We start from the raw sequence: 20,629 nt of genomic DNA on the forward strand, positions 1-20,629 counted from the left end.
TACAATACATATACATTCAAAACCTATTAAAATTAAACACATTTCGTTAGCTTCATCTTTTTAAAATTGTTTCATGTAGATGAAAATACATTATTTTAATAATTAATTTAGAATTAATATTAATATTTAAGAGAAGCTCTTCTAACGTCTGTGCGAGCTCTTCTTAGTGCAAACATGATTTTATGTGTCTTCAAAGGTCTTCAAACCTCTTCAAGAATAATTATAAAATATGGTTATTTATTAAAATAATTTTAAATAATTTAATAAGGTTATTTATTATAAAATAATTTATTATAAAATAATTTATTTTAAAATAATTTATTATAAAATAAATTATTTTAAAATAAATTATTATAAATATGGATTGATTTATTTTAAATTATTTATTTTAAATAATTTATAGTATGGATTGATTTATTTTAAAATATGGATTGATTTATTTTAAATAATTTATTAGTATGGATTGATTTATTTTAAAATATGGATTGATTTATTATTGTAGTTGTATGAATTGATTTATTTTAAATAATTTATTAGTATGGATTGATTTATTTTAAAATATGAATTGATTTATTTTAAATAATTTATTATTGTAGTTGTATGAATTATTTAAATTTTAGTATTGTAAAACTAAAATTATTTAAATCTCAGTATTGCAAAACTATTTTAAGTTTAAAAAATCAATTTATTTATATTTCAGTTCATTTTAGCAGTCTGCAGACGTTAAAAAATAAACAGTCTTCTTCTTGCAGACTGTAGACTTTTGATCCACCTCTTCTGCTGTAGATGCATGCAGATATGATCCGCAGACTGCTGACATTTTACCTCTGCAAAAACAAACACCACCGAAGTATACGGCTATTATTCCTTGTCTTCAGGAAATCACGGCAACCTTAATATACGGTTAAAAAAGATGATATCAGTTTTGTTATTATTTAAATAAAAAAACAGGAAAAAATTATCGAAAACATTATTATTTCTACTGGTTTTATTATTATTGGACGTTTTATCGATTTTGTTAACAAAACTAGTAAAACGCTATCGGTTTTGTTATTTTTTCTACCAATTTTATTATTATTGGACACTTTACCGAAAATGTTAAAAAATATTAATATTTTAAATAAAAATAATAATATTTTAGATAACACATTTTTTTAATTGTATAATAAGGATGCCTCACTATATAATTTCCTATTGTGTTTCGGTTTTGAGCTTTTAGCTTTTGCTTCTTTCCATGCAATTTAGATTTATTTTAACTTAATTTAATAATTATATATTAATTTTTTTAATACATGATAACTAAGTAGTAAATTTTTGGCTTTTTTACCCCATGACACCGTTTATTTTTATTTTTACTTTTCTAACACCGTTCGACCAATATTTCCAAAACTAGCACCCTTTCTGCTGAGTTGGCAAAGGCGCGTCTCCGGGGACGCTTTACCCGTTTTTCGCTGAGTTGGATGCCACGTGTGAAAGGCGCGTCCCGGGGACGCGCCTTTGCCATATCAGCAGACACGTGTGAAAGGCGCATCCCCGGGACGCGCCTTCCTTAAATGTCATAAATGCCCCCATCCGTTTTTCCTAACTACCCCTCCTCCCTATATAAACCCCCTCAACCCTCACTCATTCTTCACCAAATCATCTTCTCCTCTCTTATATAACTCAAATTCTCCAACTATTTGAGTTTTAAATTTGTATTAGTGGTAAGAAATTTATTTTTATGTTAGTATTTTTTTAAATAGTTATTATTTTTTATTAATATATTATGTAAATATTATTTTTTTATTATAATTATTATTTATTTAGAATTATAATTTTTTTGCTAATTATATTGTTTTGTCTACAGTTATAATGGAAAACGAAATGCTGTTGCGATGGATATTGATCTATCTCCAGACATTTTAGCGATATGGTAATATTTTTTTATAATTAATGTTAATATTTAAATTTATTTTATTTTAAAGTTATTATGAATTATATTAATTTTTACTTTTATAATATATTATTTAGGATGCTGATCGTATTTTAGAAACTTTTATTAAAAATCCACGTATACCGACACCGGAACGTATTTTGCATATTGGCTTCTGCTGGGTTCGGGTATATTGCAACAATTATAGGCGGTTGCAAACTCGAACCTGTCCTAATTTCTGCACTGATTGAGAGGTGGAGGCCCGAGACACACACTTTTCACCTTCCATGTGGAGAGGCAACAATACATTGGAGGATGTCTATGCATCTGGGGCTTCCCGTCGACGGAAATATGATGTGTGGTATGGCGGATGGTGATTGGCAATCATGGGCATTGATTATTTGGAGCTGCTCCGCCAGAGTTTAATGGAGGTAGAATAGCTTCTTGGTTGAAAGCTAATTTGAGGTTTTAATGAAAATGCTTCAGAGGATCAAGCAAAGGCATGTGCTCGGGCATATATCTACGAATAATTGGAGGAATATTGATGCCCGACAAATCTCGCAACCAGGTGCATTGTATGTGGTTGCGGCATCTGATCGATTTTGATGAAGCTGGAAGATATAGTTGGGGTGCTGCAGTTTTGGCATTCTCTTTAGAGAAATGTGTCGGGCGACGAATTATAAGAAATGCTATCGGTGGATGTCTTCTGCTTTACAATCATGGGCGTGGTTCCGCATGCCTTTCTTATGCCCGATCGTGAATGAACCATACGTATTCCCCTTATTGTTGAGGTAATTTTAGAACTAAATTTGATTAAATATTTTCAATTAAATAGGGTGATATTTAGTTTATATATATTTCATAGGTGGTCGATGAAAAGAAAGGACCATAAAAGTATACTACTGTTTAGAGGAAATTCGTTTACTTATTGATACGAAAGCTGGGTCTGAGGTATGTTTTTAAATTTGTTTAATTATTAATATTTTAATTTAAAATGTTAGATATAATTAGAATATTTTATTTATTGAATTGTATATTTATATTCAGTTTCAGTGGATACCTTATGCGAGCGATGAAGGAAAGCTTGCATCCCACCCCACCTTAGAGGGTCATTAGAGGTATGGATATCGGTTATACCTCTTATATGTTATGCTATTATTGAGTGGAATCCAGTTGATCGCGTGCTCCGTCAGTATGGTTGTACGCAATATATTCCTGGAGCTCCTAGAAATTTAGACGACGTGCATAACATAGATAGACGGGGAAAGAAAGATGTTAACTGGGTGGTGAGACACAGAGATGGATTGCGCTTTGGGAGAACCGATATACACTGTTGGCCCCTCGACAATATTACGCGAAACTGGTCATATGGTTACGGATAACTATATGGATGGTTTAATGAAAATGGGAAGCCGTTTCTACTTTCGGCGGAAGCACGAGGGGTTAACATTCCTAGGCGCCGAGAAGAGACGTCAACCGTCTCAATATCATCGTCCCCGACGCGTGGACGGAGAGAAGGCGCTACCGGTTCTGCATCAGTCCCACCACAACATCATTATTCGTCGATGCCGCAGGGGTACATGCCCAGCCCTCCACTTCATATGCCAAGCCCACCAGTTTATATGCCATCTCCGCAGGGTTACATTCCGAGCCCGCAGGGTTACATTCCTAGCCCGCCAGGTTACATGCCTAGCCCGCCAGGTTACATGCCTAGCCCAGGGTTTTATACCATATGGAGGTGCATATACGACTATGTTTAATGATCCAGCATATGCTTCATATGCATCTTATTTGGATGTGGTGCTTCTCCGCAGACACCTCAATCTTCATCTGGATCACATACATCGATGCAATGTTCCACAGTTTTCACAGTTCCCGGGGAGCGGTGGGATTGTTACTAGCACTCCTCCAGGGTCGTTATTTTATACAGGCACTTCAGCCCTTCAGCGTCATCTGCACCAAATGAAGAAATGCTGCTGATGATGATAGTGAAGATGAGGAGACTGAAGAACAAGTTCCACGAAGAAATCCTCCACGAAATAGGCAACCACCGCCATGTGGAACTCATCGAGACGACGACATCGGTGATCCAGTTATATTTAATGTTATTTAAATAATTAAATTTCAGAATTTTATGTAATTTGGTTATGTTATTTAATGTTTCATGGTGTTACATACATATTTTTTATGTTATTTTTATCACATTAAATGTTTGATAAATGTTTTAAAATACAAATTATATTATTCGAAATTTAAAATAAAAATAAAAATAATATTATTCAAATTTAAATTTAAAATATAAATTATAGTATTCGAAATTTAACATTAAATTTCAACTTAATATTCCAATTGTATTCGAAATTAAAAGTTATATTCCAATTATAGTTCACAATACTTAAATTGAAATTAAAGGACTCCATACATATGATTTTATCATTAACATATATATTAAAAACGTATACATTAAAATCAACTTATGTTGAGTTCATCGATCGACGGAATCAACCAAGAGGGGGGTGAATTGGCAATTTATTCAATGTCACATTTCAATGCTCATTCCATACAATTTCAATGTCACATCAACTTATCACTTCACATTTTTCAATTTATCAATAACATTTATCTAATTTATTCAAAATTCACATAACGTTTTAATTTAAGTTATTCTTAACTTGTTGAACATTCAAAAGAAGTTAAATTTAAGTTATTCCCCGAGGGACATGAGTGACATAATAGGGCAATTATAATTTCTTGACGAAATAATGGAAGGCGCGCCCCCGGGAACGCGCCTTCACGTGAATAGTGAAATAATAGGTACTGATATCTAGTGTCCCCGAGGGACATGAATGACATAATAGGGCAATGAATATTCTCTGACGAAATAATGGAAGGCGCGCCCCCGGGAACGCGCCTTCAGTGAATAGTGAAATAATAGGTACTGATATATCTAGTGTCCCCGAGGGACATGAGTGACAATAGGGCAATGATAATATTCTCTGACGAAATAATGGAAGGCGCGCCCCCGGGAACGCGCCTTCACGTGAATAGTGAAATAATATGTACTGATATATTAGTGTCCCGAGGGACATAAGTGACACTAATAGGGCAATGATAATATTCTCTGACGAAATAATGGAAGGCGCGCCCCCGGGAACGCGCCTTCACGTGAATAGTGAATAATAGGTACTGATATATCTAGTGTCCCGAGGGACATGAATGACATAATAGGGCAATGATATATTTCTCCGAAATGGAAGGCGCGCCCCGGGAACGCGCTTCACGTGAATAGTGAACCGATTATAGAAACTATTATATGCAACGTATTATAAACTTTCAAAACAAACTTCAGTTCACAATCTTTCAAATTCTCAAATTCCCAAACTCTAAATTCCAAATTCTCTGAAAATGAGTCGTCTTTCTGCTGTTGTTTTGTATGATGGAGAAATTAAGGAAGCTGAAGAGGGGGTTGTTTTTGAGTCAGATCATTATCCCCTTAACCTTGAAGAGAAACATCACAATGAGGAGTTAATCACAAAAATTTCGTTTAAAGATTCGTGTAGCAGGCCAGAGAAGACTATCTTCACTTCAATACAGATTTCCTACTGAACTTTTTCCGCTCACGTATACATCATTTCAGCTTTCAAACGATGATGATGTTTCTAGATGGTTGATGCTCATATGGGGAGTTCACAATCTCTTATTGAAATGTATTCCACTTTATTGAGGTTCGTGTAACTCGTGGTCTCATATTCCTCTCACTTTGGCATTGCATATCAAACTGATCAAGTTGATAGCCCGACACAACTTATCTGTAATGATTTCACATCATTAATGGCGGATCCAACGCCATATACCATGCCATCAAGTTCAATAGGAAGGCATTCATCTGCAACTGCTTATGATCTCAACCCACGTGGCTTCACCAATAATCCATATGGCAACATCTCTTCTACTTCAAGGGGCAGACATTCATCTGCCAATGTTTTCGACTTACATATGGAAATGCCAACGAGACGACAGTCTATTCACATCCCACATGATACAATGGCCTCAAGTTCAAGGGGAGGACACGCAAGCGGGAACTTATTTGACCTCAACATTGGATTATCGGAGGAACCCTCATCTCCACCAGAAGAACCTCTTCGGGAGCCAGGTGCAGATGGTGCTGAAACGGGATTATTCGTTGAACCTGACTAACCACAGTTTAACGTACATTCTGATGATGACGAGGATGACGTTCCGATAAATACAACACCAGCCGAACTTCCTGCACATATGTATGAGGCTGATTATGATGCAATGTATGAGCCTGAATTTCCAGATCTTCCTGATGTTGGAAACTATGGACTTCAATCATCAGTTAATGACGGTAATTTACATATTGGAATGGAGTTCGCATCGAAGGAGGAAGCAATGATGGCAATAAAGAGTTACAATATTCGTAACTCAGTTCAGTCCCGAGTTGATCGATCTAACACGGAGAAATATGTCTGCTACTGCGTCCAACGTCACAACGGATGTCAATGGATGGTATGTGTATCAAAGAGGAAGAGGAAGAACAACTTATGGGAACTAACCAGATACAACGGTCCTCATACATGTTGTGCAACAGGTATAAACCAGGATCATCCCAACTTGGACTCCAACATTATTTGTCAAGCAATCATGCCCATTGTGAAGCAAAGCTCTCATATAGCTGTTGCAGTGTTGATTTCTGCTATACAGTCCCAATATGGGTACACTGTCTCATATAAAAAAGCGTGGTTGGCAAAACAGAATGCCATTTGCAAACTTCATGGCGAATGGGATTCCTCTTACAACGAGCTGCCCAGTTGGTTTCATGTTGTGCAAAGACTTAATCCCGGGACAATTGTTGAGTTCGAAACTCAACATCATTACGTGAATGATCGAATGGTTCGCGATCGCTGCCAATTTTACCGAGTCTTTTGGACTTACCCTCAGTGTATTAATGCAGTCAAGTACTGTAAACCAATTGTCCAATTGATGGTACTTTCTGTATGGAAATACAAGCAAGTTTTATTGGTTGTGGTCCAAGATGGAAACCGCAATATTCTTCCTGTTGCGTTTGCCCTCGTTCAAGGAGAAGACACTGAGTCTTGGGCTTTTTTCCTTAAAAATTTACGTTTACATGTTGTCACCAGGGAACGAGTATGCATTATTTCAGACCGAGGAGCCGGGATAAAAGCAGCAATGGACTCTTTGGGTACAATGTATAGACCTCCACATGTTCAACATCGTTATTGTGTCCGTCATATTACTGCAAACTATTACGGAAAATACAAGAAGAACGATGAACGTCAGTTAGTCGTGCGGATGGGTATGTTACTTTTTCCCAATTTTTCTATCAATTCTTATTACTTATTTATACTTCATATTAACTATTACATATTCCTAATGACTTAGGTTACGAACTCTTACCTCAAAGGTTTGAGTCGATGCTACAAGAGCTGTTTGGTAAAAATAAGAAGGGGTGCGAGTACATTATGGACATCAGCAAAGAAATGTGGACAAATGCATATGACGGGGGGTATCGCTATGGTCATATGACAACAAACTTGGCTGAAGCAATAAATTCAACCTTAAAGGGGGCGCGTCATTTACCAGTCACGGCGTTGGTCAAAACGACTTATTTTCGTTTGGGTCAACTCTTTGCAAAACTCGGTGGACAAGCTCTTACTTGGATGCAAAACGGACATATTTACCACCAAGACTAGTAGCCGATTTACAGAAAAAAATGGCTACATCAAATGGGATGTTAGTTACAAATTTTTCTCGCACCCGTGAATTGTTTCGTGTAACCGAAATGCCACGTCCGCTGCAAGGGATTGAAGCTAACTCTTTCAGAGTTAATCTGCAAGAGAGGTGGTGCGATTGTGGTTCTTTCAAGCACTCAAATATCCATGCTCTCATGTCATTGCTGCTTGCTCACATTCGCATTTGGACTACAAAAATTATGTTGATCCCGTATACCAACTTTCACAAGTTTTCAAGGTATATGAATTGAGTTTCCGCCCATAGGAAACGAAAGAGACCCAAATGAGATTCAAACTTGGCTTACAATTGTCCCAGATCCATTGCTATTGAGGGACTCAGGTCGTCCAAAATCTACTAGAATACATTGTGATATGGATATTCGGGAGAAGTCAACAGAACAAAAACGATGTGGGCATTGTAGAAACATTGGGCACAATAGAAAAAAATGTCCAGCTCTGTTATCATCATATAACCGTTAACTCTTATGTAATTAAAGTTTTTAAATGAATGTTTTTATTTCTAATAATTTAATGTTATTGCATTTATATATTTGCCAATGTATGTACACCTAAATAATTTTTTTAACTTTTAAATACATAAATATATTTAATATATTTATTTAATATAATATTTAATATTATTAGTTATAATTTTTTTTAAAATATAATAATAATTCCACCTTCTAAGTAGAGAAAAATATTAAATTAAACAAATTAAAAGTTATTAAAAAATTTATGTATACGATGACACATTTCATGTTCTGATTGGAGGATTAAATTTATTAATTTAAATTTTCAATAAGACTAATTTTATAAAATATGTAAGTCTTGAAGATTAAATATGTAATTATACTAATTTATTAACTTATGCATCAATATTTTCGTTAAATATGATATGAGATGACTAGATTGATAACATTTAAATAATTAACTGATAAAATTAATAGATCGATAATCAAAATCAAAAATACTCGAAACTTGATAATTCTTACATTATAATCGAAACATTTTACATAATATATTATTAATTTATAATAATAATAAAAATAAACTATTTATTATAAAACAAAATACGTGTCTGCTGAGTTGGAAAAGGCGCGTCCCCGGGGACGCGCCTTTCACACGTGGCATCCAACTCAGCGAAAAAACCGGGTAAAGCGCGCCCCCGGGGACGCGCCTTTGCCAACTCAGCAGAAAGGGTGCTAGTTTTGAAAATATTGGTGGAACGGTGTTAGAAAAGTAAAAATAAAAACAAACGGTGTTAGTGGGGTAAAAAAGCCTAAATTTTTAGGGAAAGGCTAGAACCAAGCAACAATGCCAATGCCCCACCTTCCAGAAAACGAACAGCAGCATGATTCTGAGCTCTTAAATCGTCCCGCTTTCCAATGATCCAGAAATGGTAAAATAAACAGTATACTTCAGAGTAATTAAAGATTTGAACTTTTGGTTATGAGTTATCTGCAGGAAACTATTTTCACCCACGCCATCAGCAGACACAAGTAGATTGAAGAAAGTCTGTAATGTAATGATGATCATCAATAATCCATACTTGTTTTTCAGAATGGTGGATCATGTCCCTGAGTTTCTATGCAACTGTGATAAATGTTCCAGAGTCACCAGACTGGTTTCTAAACCAAAAGAGAAGGCAGTGGAAATTATTGAATGCCACACCTTTTTACAAGTCGAGTTGAAGACCAAACCGTTCGTATTATCTGACAAACCCCAAGAATACTTAGCTGTCCGAGTCATGATTCAGAATCCACACCCTTGTTGGGGCAAAAAGGCCAGTTTTTGAATAAATAAATGGAAATAAAAAAGGTAGGGAATTTTTTCCTGACGATAATAATTTAAATAGGCCGAAAGGGGGAGCGGGATATCGCGGACTTTCCACATCTGCTTGCAGTGAGGCGTACGCATGTTTACCCCTCTGCCTATATAATTAATAATATAAGCTCTTTGCGAAAATCAGAGTCTTCAAGGAGCCCAGAAAACTAGAAATAGTACTCGAGGTACAACCATGGGAGTAGAAACTTTGTTAAACAATGGGGAGGCTGGGGTTCAGCTTGAGCCCAATGCTCCTGTTATACTTGGACTCCAACCGGCCGCCCTCATCGATCACGTCGCTCGTGTCGATGGCTCCTTGCTCGACCAAATTCCCGGTGAACGTGGTGGTTCAATTCCAGTACGTCCCTTCTTTTTTTTGTTACTTTTTATCCATTTTTCTTTCTTTTGTTACCTTATAATTTTCTGGGTTTTTGACTAACGGAAAAGATTTGATTGCTTTGAATTACCCACGTTCCTTAATTTCGAATCCCAATATGACGGGTCTTTTTGCTATTGTTTTATTGGTTCATGCTTGCTCAATTTCTTGTTGCTATTTTTGCTTTTTCCTTCCATTTTCCGTCTTTGATTTCCATACCAAGTGTCCCCCCGACAAAAGTAATTACTTTCAACCTTGGAACTGAAATCTTTGTCTTCTTGGTTGATGAGGTTGAGAATAATTGTACATTTAGTTGGTACTTGGAACGAGGTTCTGTTGTTATTGAAGGCTATCATTGTGTAGGTGGCGATTGAAGAGCTTGAGCACATACTAATGGAGCTGAATAGACACACCCTTGCGTCAGCTGATGGTCCATGTCCTATAAAGACTATGGCCGGGGGAAGTGTTGCAAATACTATTCGAGGACTTAGCTCAGGCTTTGGGGTTAACTGTGGGATGATTGGGGCCTATGGGGATGATGAGCAAGGTCAATTGTTTGCAAGTAACATGAACATTAGCGGGGTTAACACTTCAAGGTTGAGAAAGAAGAAAGGAACTACTGCTCAGGTGATCCTTATGAATGCAATTTCTATGAAATTGAATTGTGCTTTAAATGGTCAAGTGTTGAAACTTTCTTGGTATTGTTATGTTTCAGTGTGTATGCCTAGTTGATGCATTCGGCAACCGAACAATGCGACCTTGCCTATCATCCGCTGTAAGAGTTCAGGTGAATGTCACAATCCCCCTTTTTTCATATTTAGTTTCTTTCTTGATTTTAAGTAAATATGTTTGCACCTTTCTGAATTCAAACTTACATTCAATTTTTATCCCCCCTTTTCTTTTCAGGGGGATGAATTGACCAAAGGGGATTTTAGTGGTTCCAAGGTGAGAATTATTTTACAGAATTAAAACAACAAATCTACGTTAGCTGATTGTGGATTTTCCTTCCCGTTCAGTTATAAGCAAGGAACCTAGATTGTCATATTCTTTTCATCATGGTTTTCAATGACTTAAGAATGTAGAATGGATAGAATCACATTTCGAACAGATTATATCCTTCATTACTTTGTAGCCGGTTTGATTGTGGAACATTCAACTTAATGGTTTTTCTTTCATTGCAGTGGTTGGTGGTGAGATATGGTGCATTCAATTTGGAAGTCAATCAAGCAGCTATAAGAATTGCCAAACAACATGGTGTCTGTGTTTCGTTGGATTTGGCCAGTTTTGAGGTAATTAATGACTATGTTTTACTGAAGGCTAAATGTAATGTTATGCATAGGGTGAAATAGCCAGTCTTTGTTACTATATCATCTCTGATTGGCATCTTACTTCTCCTCAATTCACAATTCTTCTTTGTTGTTGTTTTGAATAATCAAAGCTTTCAGGTTCTGAATATTTTATCTCATAAAGTCTGTGACTTTTATCAGATGGTTCGGAATTTTAGAGAACCTCTTCAACAGTTACTAGAATCAGGGGATATAGATCTCTGCTTTGCCAATGAGGACGAAGCAACTGAATTGCTGAGGTGACTGTCATTTTTTTTCCTTAGTAATGAATGGAGTCCTTTACATTTAGGGAGTCAGAAATTGATGCATTAACCGCATGTTGTAGCTGCTGATACCCATTTTTCTGTTTTACTTCTTTAGGAGTGAACAAAATGCTCATCCTGAAGCTGCACTGGAATATCTGTCAAAGTATTGCCGGTGGGCTGTGGTTACATTAGGGTCCAATGGATGCATCGCAAAACATGAACTTGAGGTTCACTTGTTTTTTATCCCTTCAGATGCAAATTCTTACTGTTTGAGATACTATCAACCTATTAATGCCTGCATTCAAGGATGCTTTTTTCTCTGACAGTTACCATTCTCGACTATGATCAAACTATGCCCTTCTCATAGTGTCCTTATCGATTTCATTGTATGGCAGATAGTTCGAGTTCCAGCTATAGGGGAGGTAAAAGCGATTGATGCCACGGGAGCTGGGGACCTATTTGCTAGTGGTTTCTTATATGGATTGGTGAAGGGATTATCCCTCGAGGAATGTTGTAAGGTAGGCTCATGTAGTGGTGGATCAGTGATTCGTTCCCTTGGGGGTGAGGTAACCCCAGGGAATTGGCAATGGATGTACAAGCAGATGCAGATGAAGGGTCTCTCACTTCCTGATATTCGGAACTGAACGTGTCCGTAACATAAGAACCGTTTCTTTTAACTTGCATTGCTATGGTTTTGTTTTTCTGAAAGCAAAAGGGCAGATTTAGTTGCATTTTGGGGCTTGATTGACTTGTTCACACGACTCCTCTTTATCAACATAAGCTTCAACATATATAATCAATGTTGAGTCATCATTGAATTATTTCTGTAGGAACTAATATGCAAGGGCTTCAATCCATTAAATCGACTGTTATTGGAGGAAAAGTCTTATGTTACCTCATAAAATTGTCATTTCGAGCATGAATCATCATACAACCAAATTATTAGTGTTAAATATCTCAAACATGAAATTCAATCCTATTAGCCCGCACACTCCACCTCGGTCTTTCATGGAAAAAAGCAAGTTGAAAGCGTTCATCGTGATCAAATATATGCACTAAGATATAAAAGAAGATAACGCATTATTGACACTAGCAATGTACATATACTGAAATACGATTGTTATCGCTACACTAGATAGTAAATTTTTTTAAGTTTCGAACCCGTACACATGAAAAGTAATCAAAACTCACAAAAGTTTTGATTGTGTCTAGGATGAATATGGAGTTCCAGAAGTAACGTGGCATAACTGGCTTTCTTTTTCTAAATGCAGCAATTATGACTAGAGATGAACATTTGTCGGATTTCAATCCGATCCGGATCGGTTTTTATCCGATCCGGTTTTTTCTCATAGAAAAAAACCGGTTTATAAAATAACCGGTTCGGTTTTTAACCGGTTTGGAGGGCCGGATATCCTAACCGGTGTAACCGGTTTCGGTTTTAAAAAAACCGGTTTTTTAAAAAACCGGTTATAAAAAAACCGATTTTAATATTCCAGATTACTCATAGGGAACCGATTCCCCCCCAAGGGGGTACCGATTCCTCACTGAATGGTTTGGCTCCGAGATTTCCAGAATGCTCGGAGGGAACCGATTCCCCCATAGGGGGTACCGATTCCCCCTATTCAACGGTCGAAATATTTGAATTTTACACTTAGGGAACCGATTCCCTATGAGAGGGTACCGATTCCCCCACGCTCCAAGCATTTTTATTAAATGTTTTCACACTTAAACGGCTATATTATCTTCATTAATTATCACTAACGTTCAGAAGTGATTCAAGGTGTATTTAAGCAAGCTTAGAAGCCATTGATCAAAGACAAGAAACATCAAACAACTAGAATCAAGAGAGAATCAAAGAGAAAGCATCAAACCTCAAGTTCGATAAATTCAAATACTTAATTGAAATACTTAATTAACTCAACATAATTAAAATACTTAAATACTTCCAAGTTTGATAAATTCAAATACTTAAAAACTTCCAAGTTCGATAAATTCAAATACTTAAAAACTTCAAGTTCGATAATTGAAACAAAGTTTACGATAATTGAAATAAAGTTATAAAATAAACTACATTGCCATCTCTTCTTCATCATCTTCGCCTTCTTCGTTTGGAGGGGATATTCCAAGTTCGACTTCTTCAATGTGTAAGTTTGCTTCCAAATCGGCATCAATTGCATCTTCTAGGGTGGTGATATGTTGCTTACGAGCCACTCCATCCAAATAATCCTTTAAACAAATGCATACTTCCACCGACTCGGGACTTAGTCTTGATCTCCGTTGCGATATAACCCTGCCACTAACAGAAAAAGCGGATTCCGAAGCTACCGTAGAAGCTTGGACGGTTAGTAAATCACGGGCCATGGCGGCTAGAATCGGAAATTGTGCTTCCTTTTCTTTCCACCAAGCTAAAATATCCAAACTTTCAAACTCTTCAAATGTCATTTTTGATAGAAAATCGCATGACATATAATTTCCCAACTCGCTACTTGGGGTGGTAGTACGTGATCGTTTGGATTGGGAATTTACAAGAGTGTTAAAAAGATTCAAATTTATGTTACTTGGACGTCTACTAGATGATTCCGCATTCATTCTCATTTGATCGTGTATTACACTACTTGATCCGTATTTATTTAAATAAATTGCAAACATGTCTCGAAAACATTTGTTAAAATAATTTATTTGGTTTTGGACAAAGTTGGGTTCATCATCGGTTAGATTAAAAGCAAACGCAATTTGTTCAATTAGTGTTTCAACCCCACCAACATTTAACGTTGGGTTTAAAGCGGCGGCACAAGTAAAAATGGGGGGAATCTCCTTAAAATATTTTAAAAGTTTTTCCTTCATTGCAAAGCCAATTTCTTGAAAAACTTCGGTTTCAAATTCAAAGTCATTTAGTCGGGTAGCCAACAAAAATATTTGATTAAGAACCAACGGGCTAGTAGGATAATAAACACCGGATAAAAAGTTGTTGCATTTTTAAAAACCTCAAGCAAATCGGTTATTTTGGCTATAGTTTCCCAACTCGAATCCGGATAAATGTTTGGGACATGACCCCTCTCGAAAAGCCGATCGTGAAATGTTTGCAATGTTTCCCTTTGCCTTAAGGCAGTATGCATCATCATCCAAGTTGAGTTCCAACGAGTTGGACAATCCAAATTAGGACCCAAAGCTTTTTATTAACGGACTTACAAAATCGTTTATAATCATTTAGTCTTTTGTTGTTGTTACAAAGAACCGATTTTATCATTGTTTTGAATTCTAATCTAATCGGCTCAATAACCTCCAAACCGGCTTGCACGGATAAATTAATTATGTGTGCAACGCAACGGGTATGAAAAAACGCACCGTCTAAAATCGGTGAAAGTAATATTTTCAATCTTGGAACCGCGTTTGTATTATTCGATGCATTATCAAAGGATATAGAAAAAACTTTATTTTCTAATTTATAAAGACAAATTACCCTTTTTAAAAGTGTAAATAAATTAACACCGGTATGCGGCTCACCGAATAATTCAAACGCGATTGTTCTTTTCATCATTTGCCAATTATCTTGATCTAACCAATGTGACGTAACGGCTAAAAAAGAATTTCTGGTATTATGAGGGGAACTCCAAACGTCACATGTAAGCGACACACCATAACGGTGTTCTTGGAATCCTAAAATCATTTTTTCCCTCGCCGTACGCCACATTTTTATAGCATCTCTTCTAAGGGTAGTACGACTTACTTGAGTATAACGTGGTTGCATTAGTTGTTGAATTGTTGTCGTGAAATCTTCATCATCAAAGTGGTCGAACGGCAATGCTTTTGTAATCACGAACTTTGTAAACGCTTCTCGTAATTTTTCGTTGTCGTAAACAAAAACACCACCTTGCGGTGTAAGATTCGATTGACTAGGATCCGATCTTGAGCGAAGTGCCTTGCATGATTTTGTCAAATGGTTCTTCAACGTTGTGTTTCCTTCCGATGCAAGAAACTTTAGACAAAGTTTACAACGCGCCCTCCTCGAGCCATTTGACATCTCACATACATCGTAGTGATCCCAAATGTCTTTGTTTCGAGTGTGTTCGATCACTCTCACGACTTCAAGGTTTCCCCCGACGGAAGATTCAGCCGTGTTACTCATGATGAACAAAAAATTACAAAAGTAAGATTTGAGAGATGTTTAAGTGTTGTGTAATAAGATTTGAGGAATTTGTAATCAACCAAATACATCCCCAACCTATTTATACATGTTTAGGGTGGTAAAATGGTAATTTTTTAAAGAAAAAAACGGTAAAAAACGGTCACAAAACCCCCCCAACGGCTATATTAACGGCTAGTTTTTTAAACCCAGACCGGTTTCTTTTTCGGATAAAAACCGGTTTTTTAACCGGTTTTTTTCAAACCGGTTTTTTATCCGGTAAAAAAACCAGTCTAGGTTTTTTTCTCCAAACCGGTTAAAATAACCGGTTTAAAAAAATCCGATCCGGTTAAAAAAAAACCGGTTTTTCCCAAAACCGGTTTCGGATATTTTTTTCGGATATTTGGATTTTTTGTGCACCCCTAATTATGACCCAAGAACATGAAGCATTATAGCATTCTGTGCATGCATACGATTTTCTGCCTGTGGAAAGACGATGGAGTTTGGAGCCTCAATAACACTGTCAGTTCACTTCTACTCCTCTTTCAGCAGGCAAACAATGCATGAAATAAGCTTTTGGGCCTGCTATCTTCATAAGAGCATCCGAATATGCAAATCAATCAAGACAGGCACATGGTTGAGATTGTTCAAACAAGGGAAGAAAACTGATAAGCAAAAAACATAATGATGGAAATTAGGTATAGAATGTCACACAGCTGATCAGGTTTCAATCCATTCAGGAACTGAACTATGTATAATGTATAATGCACATTGTACGTGCAACACAAATCTAATTAAAACTTATAAGACATCATTCATAATTCAAGCAGATGTTTCTAATTATATGTTTTAATAATATTAAAGATAAAGGATTTTACCATCTAAGATGGCATTGTCATATTGGCATCCCAGAAATAGCAGTACAAACTAAATGAGTTTGCCCATTACCCAGTGTTTATATGTTTAAATGTAATAATTTAATTGTTTAAAATAAAATATCGATAATTAATTTAAATAAATTATAATTTCTTTTTGATTAATCTGGAATAAGTATAAGACAATAGCTGTTCAAAGAAATTTATCAAATAACAATAATTCTTTTATCATTGAGGTCGTTTGATTTATGTTAAAAGTTGTAATTAAATGGTCATAAGTGTAATTTAAAATAATAATAAAAAAGTAGATTAGCATTTAGTTTACAACTATTTTTCATCTGCTTTTAATCTAATTTCCGGACAACTGGAGTAGTCCTTTATTTCTAAGAAAATTAAAATACATAACATAATCACAAAAGTCGCCAAAAGTGCTTACACGGTCGACACCAAATTACAGACCACAAAACTCATTCAAGATTTAATCTTTATTTATTTATTTCGCAAGACGAAATGGAAAGACATGGAAGGCATTCATTTGTGGATCTTTTTAGTCTACGGTGACATGCTTCTCATTTGAAAGAGGAAGCAGGCCCTTTTCTCGGCATGTCTCGACAGCTCCTATGAACATGTCTGCCAAGCTATATTTAAACTGAAACCCCAACTCCATCAGCTTCTTTGAAGAGAATTCAATACTCTTCAAGTCACCATCCACGTCTTTGAACCTGACCAAAACATGTCTCATCAGGCCATGAATCAAAATTAGAGTGATCGTATAGGAACTTTGAATCATATGAAGGGATTTATTTACTCTGTTGGAACATTATATTCAGGGTACTTTTCTCTGAGCATCTTCGCAAGATCGACAATGGTAGCATGGTGAGAGGCGCAAATGTATCGACCTTCGGCTTTCGGATTCTCGAGAAGAAAGATATGAGCTCTACACAAGTCATCCAAATGAATGAATTGGCCTTGTTTTATGATTGAATAATGAGCTTCATTCCCTGCATTTGTCAACACATCTCATTAGATTCAACCTATTATTGACACATTTTGGAATTACAGAAGCCTGTACCAGTGATGGGAGAAAGTGCAGTTATAAGGCTTGGCGGCATCGACTGCATAATAAATGGACCAACAACTAAAGGTGGTATTATGCTGACAAAATCTATGTTATTTTCTTTAGCAAACTTCCAGGCAGCTTGCTCAGCCATTGTCTTGGAGACGAAATACATCTACGCAACCAGGGAAAACAAAGGGTTAGAATTTGACCGTTTCTATTGTTCTTTGTAATGCTGGAAGAAGTACTAACCCAACCAGTCATTTTCCTGGCTTGGATAAATTCAAGGTCGCTCCAACAGCTTTCATCATAACAAGGCTTTTGTTGTTCTGCAACGTCAATAGTTCCAGCAGATGACGTGAACACTAATCTTCTAACAGTTTCGGATCTGGCACATGCTTTCATGATGCTCAACACTCCATTGATCGTCGGTTTTATGACTTCATTCTGCAACTCAGACCAAAACCTACGGCTTAGACTTAGGGACGAATACAATATATTATGTTAAGGATGAACATATAATATTTTAAGAGATGTTGAACTTAAAAAATTTTAAGAGTATAAAAACAAATTATCAATAAAAAATACAAAAATACAAAAATAATATCTATATTAAATGATAATTTGAAATGATCAGGGAGACGGATCATCTTCTGTATTAATATACCTCGGGGTCCTCGGACTCGAAATCCATAGGTGTGGCGACATGGAACACACCTGTGCAACCTTGAATTGCATCATCAAAGCTCCCATCTTCACCTAAATCAGCTTTCCAAAGAGTCAGGTGTGTCTTTGCTTTAGGTAGTTCCAGCAAATGTTTCACCTTCTTCAAGTTTTCTACTCCATTAATAAAACCAAAAAAAAAAAAATGGAAATTAACAATTAAAACATCACTAAACTATTTTTTTTAATTAAAATGATGGTTAAATCATGCAACCAGGGTCCCGCACAGTGCCGCGCACCACATAACCGCGTTCTAGGAGCAGCTTGATGAGCCATGAACCAATGAACCCAGACGCGCCGGTGACGCACACGATCTCGCCTTCCTTCTCTGATGGCCCCATTATAAAATTCTCTGTCTGGTTCTTTAGATTTTCAGGCAACATAAAGAAACTCAAAAAGAAAAGTATTTTTAACACTAACTGGACCCTGTTTTTTCAGGTTTGCTTATGGTTCTTATATAGACGATGAAGATTCTCTCCATCTAACTCATGGTTCTTCATCACGTGGTGAGCTGCCGGTTTTGCACGTGGGTGGTAGTTGGCTGGGCCGTTAACTACCATGTTGCCCACTCGACTACACGGGGTATCTTACAAGCTTTGTTTCACTTGAATTTGAATCCTAACGCAAGGTCAAAGGTACACACCTATTATATAGGTTAAATTATGAATTTTGGTTATCAGTTACTGCTTATGTATTTTTAATCATTATAATTTGATGTTATCATTTTTAGTTTTAAATTTTTTAAATTTTTGATTTTTAAAATGATTCAAACTTTATTAATTTGTTAAGTTTAATTATGCTACTACTCCTACATAAACTGTAATTTTAATTGTTTTATCTATTTTAATCATAAACCCCAATAATTTAATCAAATTAACATTAATCGTTTAAGGTCATGAATAAAATTTTGAATTTTTCAAAAATTAATGAATTAATATTGACAATTAAATCTGAAAATTTCTTTAATCAATTAATGCTATATATCACATCACAATATTATCAAGTAATATTTTTAATAATTTTTTAAAATAATAATAAATTAATAAATTTCACGTGATAGAATCATAATGTATCATGTGATAGTAATATCTCATAAAAGAATTATCTTAACAATCAAAATTAATCAAATGAGTTAACTGTTCTTGAGGTTTTGGCTTCATGTTGCCTTAAGCATTATTATTATTCATTTCGGTTTCAACTATAGAAATCATTTTTTAGGTTTGAAAAAATATTTCAACTTGAAATGCAAATTTTAAAAGACTATATTATCATCGATCATTTTAGGTTAGGCATGACTGAATATCCATGAAATTATTCTTTAAAAAAATTGAAGGTTCTTATAAAAATGTAGTTTTAAAGGCTTATGTTTAAATTAAATAAAAATCAAACGATTTAATTGTTCTTGAGGTATTTTTAATAACAAGAATAATTTTGTTAGCCAAATGTTCCATTATATATTAGTAAAAATAAAATCAGAACCTTTGGCTATTTGTGCGATAGAGTCATGACCAGAGTCACTAGATGGACTAAACACTTCTTTTCTTACGGGGGGCTGAAAGTCTTTCTTAAACCGATGGCTCAGACCTTACCTCAATATGCTATGTCATGTTATTTATTATCGGAACACTTAATGAGATATATGGGATTATGCGTCAGTATGGATGGACAGGGAAAATTTCATAACGAGGTTGGCCTCTACTTGCTTGGAATACTTCTCTTATTCCTCTCCATGAAAATAAGCATCAAGCAGACACCGAGTTCCTCAAGCTTTCAAGCTTCTCGATTACATTCTATTTGAAGATTTAACGGTTATTCCAATCTCAGTACGATGCCCACTCTTCGACTCTGTTCCAGTTTCGCTTTTTTTTTTTTTCTCTCTTCAGCCTCACGTTTATCCTTGCCAATTGAAGAGAGTATACGAGTTTACGCCAAGACTAGTCTTATTGAAACCATTATTCTCCAATATCAGTGGAGTTTGAGATTTAGGGTAATAATCAACGAGATTTTGGGGTTGAGATGTGTTGCAGAAGACGGCTATCGGATAGAGCAAAATCGCAATTGATAATTTGAGAAAATAAAAATGAAGATAAAGAAGACACAAAATTTACGTGGAAAACCCCTAAATAATATAGGGTAAAAACCACGAGCAACGGTAGAAGAATTTCACTATGAGAAAATAGGAATTTACAACCTCTCTCGATCTACCAAGGAGAAAACAATGATAATTATCTCTTGATAAAAAAGAGAAAACAACTCTCAAGAAACTCTCTAAATTCTCTCTAGTATTGGAAGAAAGCTAGAATGCTTTGGGATGGTTTTGAAGCTAAATGAGCTAGGGTATTTATAGTTGAAGCTTTAAGGACTAATTTGTAAA

At 35.7% G+C, this 20,629-nt stretch overlaps 2 protein-coding genes across 2 annotated transcripts; one reads left to right on the forward strand and one right to left on the reverse strand.

The window, feature by feature from the left end:
• Positions 1-9,645: 9,645 nt before the first annotated feature.
• LOC120216675 (uncharacterized sugar kinase slr0537-like) lies at positions 9,646-12,333 on the forward strand. Its single transcript, XM_039214030.1, has 8 exons — positions 9,646-9,868; positions 10,250-10,513; positions 10,602-10,673; positions 10,793-10,831; positions 11,068-11,175; positions 11,374-11,471; positions 11,593-11,704; positions 11,873-12,333. Exons 1-8 carry the CDS (start codon positions 9,704-9,706, stop codon positions 12,119-12,121), a joined length of 1,107 nt encoding a protein of 368 aa, XP_039069961.1. The 5' UTR covers positions 9,646-9,703; the 3' UTR covers positions 12,122-12,333.
• A 4,609-nt stretch (positions 12,334-16,942) lies between these two features.
• On the reverse strand, positions 16,943-18,670 carry LOC120216676 (dihydroflavonol 4-reductase-like). The gene is made up of 6 exons (XM_039214031.1): positions 18,470-18,670; positions 18,200-18,369; positions 17,785-17,979; positions 17,548-17,707; positions 17,284-17,476; positions 16,943-17,197 (listed from the first exon to the last, which is right to left on the reverse strand). Exons 1-6 carry the CDS (start codon positions 18,636-18,638, stop codon positions 17,023-17,025), a joined length of 1,062 nt encoding a protein of 353 aa, XP_039069962.1. The 5' UTR covers positions 18,639-18,670; the 3' UTR covers positions 16,943-17,022.
• Between the last annotated feature and the right edge of the window lie 1,959 nt (positions 18,671-20,629).

The sequence above is a fragment of the Hibiscus syriacus genome, unplaced genomic scaffold (assembly GCF_006381635.1).
Source record: "Hibiscus syriacus cultivar Baekdansim isolate YM2019G1 unplaced genomic scaffold, ASM638163v2 tig00110163_pilon, whole genome shotgun sequence".
Lineage (NCBI taxonomy): Eukaryota > Viridiplantae > Streptophyta > Magnoliopsida > Malvales > Malvaceae > Hibiscus > Hibiscus syriacus.

Coding starts and splice junctions, on each gene's coding strand:
- LOC120216675 (XM_039214030.1), top strand. CDS start 9,704: ATGGGAGTAGAAACTTTGTTAAACAATGGGGAGGCTGGGGTTCAGCTT. Junction 10,832..11,067: donor GGGATTTTAGTGGTTCCAAG/GTGAGAATTATT, acceptor CTTTCATTGCAG/TGGTTGGTGGTGAGATATGG. Junction 11,176..11,373: donor TGGATTTGGCCAGTTTTGAG/GTAATTAATGAC, acceptor GACTTTTATCAG/ATGGTTCGGAATTTTAGAGA.
- LOC120216676 (XM_039214031.1), bottom strand. CDS start 18,638: ATGTTGCCTGAAAATCTAAAGAACCAGACAGAGAATTTTATAATGGGG. Junction 18,370..18,469: donor CGGCACTGTGCGGGACCCTG/GTTGCATGATTT, acceptor TTAATGGAGTAG/AAAACTTGAAGAAGGTGAAA. Junction 17,708..17,784: donor CCAGGAAAATGACTGGTTGG/GTTAGTACTTCT, acceptor CTGGTTGCGTAG/ATGTATTTCGTCTCCAAGAC.